The following is a 12628-nucleotide window of genomic DNA, read 5'->3' as shown; positions in this document are numbered from 1 at the left end:
AGCCTTGTGACCAGGTGAGCAATGTGTCTAGGGATGTCTCTTGCTGTCTTCACCAGGTCTTATTGTAACAGGGCTTAATTTTAAACACACTGTGTTTTGAGCTTCCCCTTTGTGAATCCTTGTTAATAACTTTCCAATTATAAGGCAAATAAGTGAGTGCAAACAGGCTTTCTTTGGTTTAAAGCAGAAAGATGAAACTTATTAAACCTTAAACTTAAACTCTAATATGGTTCACACCTACGGATATATGACGTGCTCATGCTAGCATATACACGCGATATAAACATGCAAAATAGGGACAGAAAAGAGCAGAAGAAAAGATAAGTAGAACAGTTTGAGGCAATATCTTGTTATTGTTTCTCGAGCTCGCTGTAGTGCTTGATTGAAGTTATATTGTTGCGTTTCGTTGGGGCCCAGCAATCTTAAAACTTTGTTCACATGGCAAATCTTTCTCTCTTTGAGTTTCACGTGTCTTCAATGGTTTCAGTTCCCTGAGAGATGTGCAGGTAGACAGGCAGGAGAAGAGATGTTCTTGCTTCAGTTCCAGGTGCACACGGCACTCTCTGCCTTTGTTGGGAGTTTCAAATTCAAAAAGCTCCCAGGGTGCTCAGCAGGTTAGTCATGTGACTAGCTCCTTATATGGAACAGTCTCTTCAACATCCTTTGTTGGAAGTTCAAATCCTAAAGCTCCAGCCAGCTAGACATGTGACTAGAATTGATTTGACCACTTCTATGCATTGGAGAGACTGCTGAGTCCCCATTGTTTCAACATTGTCTGGTACTATGTAAATGTCCTTCCAGCCCAGGTTTGCAATTTTTAAGTTTTAATGTTCATGTGGCAAAATAATGTGTGCCTCAGTCTTGGCAGGTCGGGGTTTGCCTGACAATAGTAACCACTAACATATCTGATACATTAAAACACAGATTGAAGGTTTTGGGCAAGAGATGCAGAGGGAAGTGTGAGGAAGAACATTTTTACACAGCGAGTGGTAATGACCTGGAACTCGCTACCCACGAGGGCGGTGGAAGTGGAGACAATCAATGATTGCAAAAGGAAGTTGGATGGGCACTTAAAGGAAATAAACTTGCAGAGCTATGGTGATCGAATGGGGAGTGGGACTGACTGGATTGCTCTGTGGCGAGCCAGCATGGGCTCAATGGTCCAAATGGCCTCCTTCTGTGCTGTAAATGACTATTAAGTAGCAATACCCTGTCAGTACGCACAACTACTCCAACAGAATCACTGAAACAAAGCCTCGTCTTGCAAATTCCATGCTAGCAAAATTGACAGCTACAATACAATTAAAGCATGTGACATTACTTATTGCTTAACAATTTGAACCTACTTTGATGCATCACTCCAAAAAAATAACCAAAACACCATGTGTATAATTGGATTTGGAATTTGTACCACTCTTACTGAGCAGTAACAAAAAAAAAACTCTTCACATTTCCTGACGTTAGCTGCACACAGGAAGCTTTTGAGAGGTGAGCATCAAGTACTTACTTCAGTAACTGCACAGTGTTCCACAACGTGTTTCAGCAGCAAGTAAATTGACTTTTATACTTAAATTTACCTGGTGGTGAGAAAATATTATGGTCTGAAATGAAACAAAAATCCAGAGAGATTTAGAAAGAAACATTTCTTAATAAACAATTATCCTGGGGAAAGACCCTACTGCGACCAAAATATATAATAATGCTCAATTCAACAGCGCAACTAGGGAGAGACCACAGGGTGAAACAATTCAGTGCAATAAATCATTAAACCTGCTCGCTGAATAACATAATATATTAAACTGGTTCAGTTGGCAGGACTCTCACCTCCGGGCCAGGAGCTTGAGCTGATTATCTAGGCTAACATTGCAATGCAGAACTGAAGGAGCACTGCATTGTTGGGGGTGCCGTATGTTGAGAGATGAAAGCCAAATCTTGTTGTTCAGTTGTTCAGATGGATGTTAAGCATCTCGTGGCTCTGTCTGAAGGGGAGTAGAGATGTTCTAGCCATCTTTCCTCACTAAACCAATACCACAAAGAAGAACAAATTGACTGGTTTTACACTGGGCTGAATTTTACCAGGCCTCTGGAGACAGGCAGGGAGGTGGGAGGCCACACAAAATGGCATCAGAGGGTGTTGGGAGGCGTGGTCAACATCTTCCCGCTAACATGGGATATTCTCAACAGTGGGAATGGCAGTGGCATGGCCGCCCATTGACTAGAGGCGGGTGGCTAATTAACTGCCACTTCTCGCCCCCACTTTACCAGCGTTGGGATGGGCCCCCACCACATGGAGAGCCTGCCAGTAAACAGTGGTGGCCTCGTAGCGGGTTCCTGGAAGTCAGGGATGGGGGGCCTTCCTTTATGGCCATTCTATGGTCCACAGATGGGCCCGTCGGTGGCAATGACCGTCCCCGCGGCTCTGCCGCCACCGCTGGAGGGCTCATCCCTCTGATCGCCAGTAAAATCCTCCCCGGGGATCTGCTGCCGGCCGAGCAGAGCTCGGGACCCGCTTCGGTCCTGGCGGCGGGACTACCTACCTTTTGGAAATTCCAGCCCTATTTGTTTCGTTCCTTTGGATACCCATTAGGCTGCACAGTACACTTCCCAGCAAAACATTCTTCACCTAAGAACTTGAACGGTTGAGCCCCCTACCAACCCCTTTATTGTATGTTACTTGGGATGCTTCTGTCTTCCCAATGGGCAGAATTCTGATACTTGGGTTTTAGCAATTCAACTACTCAATGTATGCCTGAGCTCTTGTAGGGGAAGACAGTACAGAAGAGAGGAGGGAGAAGATGGGCTTGAAGGAGGACCAGCCATGGTGCTCTTGTCTCAACTTTGGAAGAGCAGGCTTTCCAAATATAGGGAAAGGACATTAAAGAGGAAATAAATGGAGTATTAAGAGGCTCAGGATTAGTACGACACTTGTGCTTTCTTTAGTCTGCATTCTATTCAGTCACACACTCACTGACATGCAGCATGTCTTTAACAGCCAGCCCCCATGCGATGTAATAGCTTGTTGGTGCAAACAAGTCAACAGTTAGCTGAAGTGTAGTTAATGTTGCTGATGCTGTTGGCTCCTTTTCCCTCACTAACACTAACACCAACACCCCCCACCCCCCACCCTTCCCAACCCCTACAGTACAAAGAAGTAGAAGTGAAAAAGTTGCAGTGAGCTTCACAGTCATTGGCAATCCCACACTTGGCCTGGACTGAGGCTGGAAATCATCCAGCAGCTCTCTCACCATGTATCTCAGTTTTCAAGTGCCTTGTACCTTGGTCAAGACCAGATAATTACACTGTATCTGATAGATACAGTTGTCAGGATAAAGAGAGGAACAGCTATCCTGCAGCAATGTGTCCCTGCATCTCTGTCATTATTGCATTATCTTCTTCCAAGTAACACATTAATATTCGGTGAAGCAGTAAGATGAAAGCAATGAGCAACCACAAAGTGGCCCTGCAAAGTTCAGTAGAACTTGAAGAAATGCAGACAATCTCTTATCAACACTTGCTGAAATATGGTATAATTATCACCTACAGGTTTCTGGCTGGCCCTTGTACCAACTGTTTAGGTAAAGATGCAACGATAAACTCTGAAAAGCCAATTTCTACTTGTAAGTAAAAACTCACATGGCTCCGACATAAGGCTGCAAAGTGATAGGGAAGGCATAATTATACCACTTCCATATCATTATAACATTATAACGAAGCTCCCGTCTATGACTGCTATCTGACCCACTGGAAATGAATGTCAGAAGCACAGGAAGAGGGGACAACATTCTGAACCTCTGTCCCTTTTCTGCTGTTAGACCCTACAAACTACCACATACAGGGTGTAATGGACTAAAAAAGTGTCCCCACTGACTCTTACTGATGCATATTTCCATGAGCTCTTGTGATTCCACTTCATGTGTGCTTAAACAATAATTGTTAGCTGACTGCTCAAACTTGTGGCGCATCACAGCCGAGACCCATACTGTCTTCCTGATGTCGACAAGGGCAAGTTTCCTGGAGAAGCCCTCAGTGTCTTCCTTGAGCCCTAGAAATCATTTTAATCATTCTGCCTCTTTATTTTGAATTTCAGTCCAATTTTAGTCACAGTTCTTCTTACAACATTAAGTTCTAATATTAATTCTTTGTTGAAAAATACAGCAAGTTTTTTAACGATTATTTTTCTTCTCATTTTCACCAGTAAATGCAATGCTGTCTGGTAATGGTCAATAGTGGAAGTTAGCTATATTCCACCACCACCAACCCCCCGCCCCCGTTACTAGCTCAGGGTTACTGGGAATAAGTTTCATCACAAAATTGTTACAGCGCAGAAGCAGGCCATTCAGCCCATCGTCTCTGCACTGGCTCTCCGACTGAGCAATTCACTCATAGCCATTCCCCTGCTTTCTTCCTTTTCAGATAACTATCTAATTCCATTTTGAATACCTCGATTGAACCTGCCTCCATCACACTCTCAGGCAGTGCATTCCAGATCCTAACCACGCGCTGTGTGAAAAAGTTTTTCCTCCTGTCGCCATTGCTTCTTTTGCCAATTACCTTAAATCTGTGCCCTCTCGTTCCTGATCCTTTCACAAGTGGGAACAGTTTTTCTCTATCTACTCTGTCCAGACCTCTCATGATTTTGAATACCTCTATCAAATCTCCTCTCAACCTTCTCTTCTCCAAGGAAAGAAGTCCCAACCTCTCCAATCTATCCTCATATATGAAGTTCCTCACCCCTGGAACCATTCTCGTGAATCTTTTCTGCTTGAGTGCTAAAATGGAAGAGTGGATTACCTGCTCATTATAGAAACTACCCGATTTCCATTTCCAAATATCCAAATGCCACCCTGGATGAGGCCAGCTACCTCAGCATAGACTGAGATCAAGCCCTACTACTCTGTAGGGCTTAGTTCCACAACAGGAAGTGCATTTATGAGCTGAGCAAATGAATTGGTTAACATGTAATTTTTCCTTAAATACATTTAACTTGGTCTCATAGCTAAATTTACTTCAATATTTGAAGAGAGTTTAACAAAACTGAATTTCATTTTTCAATAAATTTAAACCTGGCAACTGTCATAGTCAGAAGTATGGTTACTCAGAATCAGCGAATCTGCTCAATTAAGGTTTGCAATTTGGTCCACTCACGAAACCCCATGATGCTCAATTCAAAGCCAGGCCAGAATTTATCGTGCCAGTCAATGGAACAGAAAGGGGGATTAGATGGCACAGCGGTTTAGCACACTGTTGCTTTACCTCTGGGAATCGGGCTCAAGTCCAACCCAGACTAATGGGATGAAAGTCTCATTTCTTCACAGCCTGCGAGGGTCTCAGGAGAAGGGAGTTTGGGCAGTTTCAGCCCAGTTGCTTGCGGATGTAAGCCCACAGCACAAAACTGCCCACAATCCATCTCTAATTGGCAATCTCACTCAGAGAGGTCATAAGGATGGCTGGCGTATGAAGTGAAAATGTCACAAGTAGTGCAGTCGGGGGTGTTTTAATGAGGTTGAGGTTAAGGTACATTGTTGGGGCAGAGCACAGGGAGCTATACTCTACAGCTGGTTGTGCTGTACCTGATCTGTGACTGCTGAATGCTGACATTGGATGCCAAAAGAAGAAAAGTATTCCATTCCCCAGCACTGACAGCCTTCACTTTGAAGAGCAAAAAAATCACCAAAAAATCTAAATTAAAAAAAATGAAAACATGCTTGGTTTCATTATTTCTCCCACTTCAGGTCTAGTATTGTCCAAGGATAGATTTATTTGTCATTTTACAAGTATTCAGAACTATGGTTAACGCATGCTGACAGTCCAGTCCAATCTAACTCGCCAAATTCTTTTGAGGTTGGTGCTGTACTCAAGCTAATTGCTTCTGATAAAATTTTAGTTGACATTAGGCTTTGAGCATATTATATACACATGCACATATGCATATAAATCTATATATCATATAGATATGTAAATAAATTCACAAGAAACAGGGTGTATACATCCTTTGGCTGTATATTTTGCTAATTGGGGAAGAAAAAAAATTGCAACGCTACACAGTAAATGAATGCGAATTCCGAATATGAATGCACCATCCCAGCTGAAACTGTCACTCTCGTCAGTTTCACACATTCAAACTCAGCCGACCAGAGAGCTCTGTTCTTAGACTGATCTTTTTTAACAGGTCCATCAGAAAATACCTTGCTTGGTTGATTTTAAATGTTGTGGATTTGATGAGCAGCTCTGTTTGGAGAGGGATACAGCAGCATTAACACAGTCCCCAAACGCCCAAGCTGTGCTCAAGTGCCATGAACCTGAAATAGAAGCCTCTAAATATTTTACTTCTTTTAGTAGGATTAATCTTTAGATTCTCAGACATGCAAAGGATTATGAACAAAAGAGTTTAAATTACTCCCATTGCTATTCTTTTGCTATAGATGCTATTGATTCATATGTAACACTGTGTAATTACAGTCCCCTTTTACATGCATTCTGTTAACCCAATTCCTACATTTATTAGCTACAACAATGGCTTCTCTTGTAAACTTCACAATATAAATTCTCTCACTCTGGAATGTAAAACTTTTATGTTTATTGTCAACACAACTTGTCCCAGCTGCTTATCCAACTGAGTTTCTTTAATATCCTAATAAAAGCTTAATCGAACCCAGAACACCAATCCAGACTAGCCATAAATCATTGCATTCATTTTAAGATGACATCTTTATGGTGTGGAACTCTAATTGCAGTCAGCTGGATAACACCAACCAGCGAGCAACTGAACAGATCAGTGAAAAGACACCTTCTACCTCTATCTATGGAAGGTGCAGAATGATTACCAGAGCACTGTCAGCATCAATCAGCTGCTGCAAACTATGGGAAAAATATCAAAGTGATTCTTAATTTTAGGTTTTAAACACACTAGGACTTCATCGTACTTTCTGAAATTCTGAAACACATATTGCTGGTATTACAAATGAAGGTCTTCCAATTTCTGATATGTAGTTTATCCCCCAAATACTTAAGAACAGATCCTTCACGCCAAGTACAGGATAATCACAAGGATAGTCTTCCTTTAAGACTTTTGCTTGTGGAAGTCTCCTAAATACTGCATGATCCACCCCTGGACCCACCCCTGCACACATGAATCAATCACAGGCCAGGCTCAATTCTTTTTGATGGAGATTGTCTATAGACTGAACCATGTTCACCTATTGAGGAATTATTTTCTACAACATGTTACAAAAGCCAACTGAAAGAGACAAAGTGACAGACAGGACCTACAAAATCAACGCAAGTTAAGGAAGTCTATGCCAAAATACCCCATGCTAACTTTTACCTATCTTCAATAGTGCCAAAAAATGGAGGATGATAATTTGTAATTTGATTTTAAGGATGTGCCAGAAGAAATTATTCAATGCAACTACCATCCCGATATATTCTAAAGCAGCTAGTATGCATTGTGACTTGTGTAACAAAACATTAACTTGAAATGGACTTTGGTAATCTTTTACCATCAAACAAAAATAAATAATTATCTGAGGCTATGCAAATCCTTAGTCTTAGGAGCCTAATATTCACAGATGCAGACTTAGAAGACTCAAGTTGCCATCAAGACGGAGTTTTTCTAAGAATTCACTCTTTTCCTTTAGATTTTCCAGCCAGCTATCCCACTTGCTTTTTTTTTTCTTTTTTATTCTTTCATGAGATGTTGGCAAAGCCAGCATTTGTTGCCCATTCCTAATTGCCCTTGACAACTGAGCAGCTTGCTAGGCCATTTCAAAGGGCAGCTAAAAGTCAACCACATTGCTGTGGGTCTGGAGTCACATGTAGGTCAGACCAGGTAAGGACAGCAGATTTCCTTCCCTAAAGGACATTAGTGAACCAGATGGGTTGTTTTTCTTTTACGAGAATCGATGATAGTAATTGTGCCATGAAACTGAGACTAGCTTTCAATTCCAGATTTTTATTAATCAATCAAATTTATTTATTAATGGAATTGCAATTCCATCAGCTGCTGTGGTGTGATTTGAACCAGTGTCCCTAGGGCATTAGCCTGGGCCTCTGGATTACTAGTTCAGTGATATTACCACTACACCACCGGCTCAATGCGCTACAGTAACTGTAAAGTTCATTATTCCCCTCAATTTATTTGGGGGCAAGGCAGATAAACGGAGTTGAGATATAGATCAGTCAAGATATAACTGAATGGTGAAACAGGCTCGAGGGGCTAAATGGTTGACTCTTGTTACTATGCAGAATAACTGGACCCCTGCATCCAGTTCAGAAGCATCCTGCACATTTCTTGGGGGGGTGGGAGTTGGAGGTGGTAGGGAGAGGGAGCCCAGGCACAGAAAATGAAACTGCATTTCGTCATATTTAAACAGTTCGCCGTACTTTGACAAATGCATGGTTCTAATTGAGCAAAATAGCTTGGGCCACTGAAATCATTAACACTTTAAATTCTATTAAATTTATAAAAACCAATGGTTTTACTAAACTGATGATGAATATGAATGAATTGGGACGTCTTATCCTCCAAATGTAGTAAAGAGATAGTAAAGCCATGCTGCTGAGTTAGAATTTGAATTAGAATATATTTTGAGACTGTGATCAGGAGCTAAATACACACAATTATTTTCCTCATTTTTTGTTTTCGAACTTGAGGTGATGTTCTGTGTTGTACATTCATAAAGGTCTTCAAAGTAGAACTAAAGGTTATTGAAAATCACCCAGCATTGGTCTGCTACATGCAAATTAGATTTCTGTCATTCCAACCTTTTCCCCTTCACGAACCACAGTAATCATAGTGTGATGTATTTAAAATAGATGATCCACACATTCACAGCTAATGAATCATTCCAGCCTCCTCTCATACAAAACCACCCAAACACCAGAAGTTGGTCACAGAATGGACTGTGCAAGCATTACGTGGGATTGAGTGAAATGAATATCTAAATGTTGAAATAAAGGTATCTATAAATGTTATCTAAAAATTAAAATGTGAAAAATCAGATATACAATACAGAATTACAAATATTACCACAAAAAAAAATCAAACCTTGTATGTTTCCACTTACTAGGCATGACTGTGCTTGTATTTTGTTGTGTCTCTTGTAACTCTATTTGTTCAATCTGTGGAACTGTCTGTGTCTCGCTGTTGCCATTCTGCGCTCTGATCACTGGTTGACTACTGATCGGTTTCTTTCTCAAAGCTCTCAAAACCCTCTGAACTTCTGCTAGTAACATGGCTTGTATTGCTTCTAACAGCTGTCAAAAACGTTTGACCAGAAATGTGCGTTAATACATACCTAAAAATAATCAGCAAATTTATACGCATTGTCGACTGCAATTGCTTACCTCCACCGATTGAACTTGCCAACTAGCAATCAAGTTTGTAATGGTATCAAAGTTCTTTTCTTTGTTTAAGCCCCAGGACAAAGAAAACATTCGGTCTATGAGAGGAGAAAATGAAGTTTCAATATTTGGAAATCATTTGAATGTTTATACAGCAATTATCTGTGATACAGATATATTAGCCCCTGTTCTGTTACAAATAGCAGCACTTTCAACAATTGTGCTAATATTCATTTAAAAATACAGAAAATAGTTTTCCAATGGCTCAGTTGGTATAAGGGCACACAACTGAGTACAGCAGACCAGAAGGTCCAAGGTTCAATTCCTGACTGATATTGAATTTTGGCACTTTCAGCTATGGTGCTAGTACAGGTGTGACAATTGGCCTTCATGGTCCTGAATTAGGAGAGGTAAAATCAGCCACTTCTGATCATTATCCAGATACACCCAGCATCTCCCTCTCTCTCGATATCAGGTGCACAAAGGATCAAGCTCAGTGAAATATTTTACCAACACTCACAATCCAGGTTCACACACAAAGAATGACCATTTGATTAAAGTACCAGAGGCAGTCCATTGCCTGTGAAGCCTTTCCTGACCAGGAATCAACACCCTCAGAAGAGCAGGAAGGAGATAAAGGAGAGGAAACTCATCAATAGAAAATAACAACAATCGTTGCCAGCAGCAGCACAAGTGGCCACTTTTCAAATGTGAGCTTGAAGAGGAAGCATCAAAGCTAGACAGTTCCCTCATCAGATATCGACGTCTTGCAGGAGGGTCAGTGGGCAGTGATCATGGCTAAACAAGATAATGCCTTGATTAGAATAGAAAGAGGAGCTTATCTTTAACTGCCTTTGAGAAGGTAATGCTGAGCCAGCTACTTAAACCGCTGCAGTCCAAGTGGTGTAGGTACACCCACAGTAATGTTAGGGAGGGAGTTCCAGGATTTTGACCCAGCAGAAGGGAATAAACAGTGATAAAGTTCCAAGTCAGGATGGTCTCTTTGTTCTGCTAGGTGGTGGAGATTGTGGGTTTGCAAGGTGCTTTGGCAAGTTGCTGCACTGCATCTTGTAGATGGTATGAGCGAGTGAATATTTAAGGTGGTGGATGGGATGCCAATTAACGGCTGCTTTGTCCTGGATGGTGTCGAGCTTCTTGAGTGTTCTTGCAGCTGCACTCATCCAGGAAAATGGAGAATATTCCATCACACTCCGGACTTGTGCCTTGTAGATGTGGACAGGGTTTGGAGAGTCAGGAGATGAGTTACTCACCACAGAATTCCCAGCCTCTGACCTGCTCTTATAGGCACAGTATTTAGATGGCTGGTCCAGTTAAGTTTCAGGTCAATGATAACCCCAGGATGTTGATGGTGGTAATGCCATTGAATGTCAAGGAGAGATGGTTAGATTCCCTCTTGTTGGAGATGGTCATTGCCTGGCACTTGCGTGACACAACTGTTACTTGCCACCTATTAGCCCAAGCCTGAATGTTGTCCAGGTCTTGCTGCATGCGGGCACAGGTTGCTTCAGTATCTGAGGAGTTGTGAATGGTATTAAACACTGTGCAATCATCAGCAAACATCCCCATTTCTGACCTTATGATGGAGGGAAGGTCATTGATGAAGCAGCTGAAGATGGTTGGGCCTAGGACACTACCCTGAGGAACTCCTGTAGCACTGTCCTAGGACTGAGAGAATTGGCCTCCAACAACAACCACCAACTTCATTTATGCTAGGTATGACTTCAACCAGTGGAGAGTTTTCCCCCAATTCCCATTGACTTCAATTTTGCTAGGGCTCCTTGATGCCGCACTCGGTCAAATGCTGTTGTCAACAGCAGTCATTCTTGCCTCACCTCTGGAATTCAGCCAGTTTGCTCATGTTTTGACCAAGGCTGAAATGAGGTCTGGAGCCACATGGCCCTGGCAGAACCCAAACTGAGCATTGTTGAGCAGGTTATTGCTGAGTAAGTGCCACTTGATAGCACTGTTGATGACACCTTCCATTACTTTGCTGATGATCGAGAGTAGACTGATGGAATGGTAATTGGCAGGATTGGATTTGCCCTGCTTTTTGTGGAAAGGACATACCTGGGCTATTTTCCACATTGTCAGGTAGATGCCAATATTGTAGCTGTACTGGAGCAGCTTGGCTAGAGGTGCGGCTAGTTCTGTAGCACAAGTCTTCAGTACAATTGCTGGGATGTTGTCAGGGCCCATAGCCTTTGCTGTATCCAGTGCATTCAGCCATTTCTTGATCTCATTTAGAATGAATCAAATTGGCTGAAGGCTGGCATCTGAGACGCTGGGCATCTCAAGAAGAGGCCGAGATGTGGATCATCCACTCAGCACTTCTGACTGAAGATGGCTGCAAATGCTTCAGCCTAGAGGCTTGCTACCCAACCCGAACCCGACAGGACTCGACGACATGTCTCATGTTCAGGTCGGGTCGGGCAGAGTCCAGGTCGAGTCAGTTCGGGTCGGGCGGGACACACACAGTAAGTGCTCTGCTGGTAAGTATTGAAATTTTTTTTAAAAACTTACCTGAGCTGGGAGTCCGTGACGAAACTGAGTCTGCGCAGTGAGCGAGTGACGTCACTATGACGTCATCACACATGCGCTGCAGCTTCCTGGAGGTTCGGTGTCAGCAAGGTAAGTAAAGGGATGGTCAGGTCGGGCCCGGGGCTAAATTGAACAGACTCGGGTCGGGCTCGGGTCCGCTGTGGTTCAGTCGGGTTCGGGTCGGGTTCCTTTTTCCCGACCTGAGCAGATCTCTACTTCAGCCTTGTCTTTTGCACTGATATGCTGGGCTCTGCCTTCATTGAGGATGGGGATATTTGTGGAGCCTCCTCCTCCGGTTAGTTGTTTAATTGTCCACCACCATTCACGACTGAATGTGGCAGGACTGCAGAGCTTAGATCTGACTCATTTGTTGTTGCAGCGCTTAGCTCTGTCGGCATTCATTACTAATGTACAATTTTAAATTTTGAAAGATGCACGTTATTAAACAAAAAGAAAACATTAAGCAAATAAGGGATGAACATGTTTGGAAAGCGTCAAAGATCTTATTCCAACAAATGTAACATTTTACTCTAAAGTGTCAGTTTCAGGATTTTTCTCGTGGAAAGTTGTTTCCTATTTCTTTTCCAAGGATCAACACTTACTTTGCATCACTTCTTCAGAAAATGCAGGGACTGATGGCTGGGATGCATCCCCTCCTTTACCTCTCGGGCAATCGGCTTTCTGCTGTCTGCGGAATAGTAACACATTGCTAGTTACCAATGGAAGG

General features: G+C 42.4%; 1 protein-coding gene across 6 annotated transcripts in view; it reads right to left on the bottom strand.

Annotated features, from left to right (window-relative positions):
• LOC137352469 (WD repeat-containing protein 72-like) overlaps window positions 1-12628 on the bottom strand; it is a 279396-nt gene that overhangs the window by 90814 nt on the left and 175954 nt on the right. For all 6 annotated transcript variants that reach the window (XM_068017967.1, XM_068017963.1, XM_068017966.1 and 3 more), the window contains 3 exons: window positions 12504-12589; window positions 9346-9440; window positions 9066-9255 (listed from right to left, as the gene is read on the bottom strand). In XM_068017967.1, the coding sequence (XP_067874068.1) occupies window positions 9066-9255; window positions 9346-9440; window positions 12504-12589 (371 nt within the window). The remainder of the gene's footprint in view (window positions 1-9065; window positions 9256-9345; window positions 9441-12503; window positions 12590-12628) is intronic.

Source organism: Heterodontus francisci, chromosome 38 (genome assembly GCF_036365525.1).
Source record: "Heterodontus francisci isolate sHetFra1 chromosome 38, sHetFra1.hap1, whole genome shotgun sequence".
NCBI classification, from domain to species: Eukaryota; Metazoa; Chordata; class Chondrichthyes; order Heterodontiformes; family Heterodontidae; genus Heterodontus; species Heterodontus francisci.
This window is presented reverse-complemented; position numbering and strand designations above follow the sequence as displayed.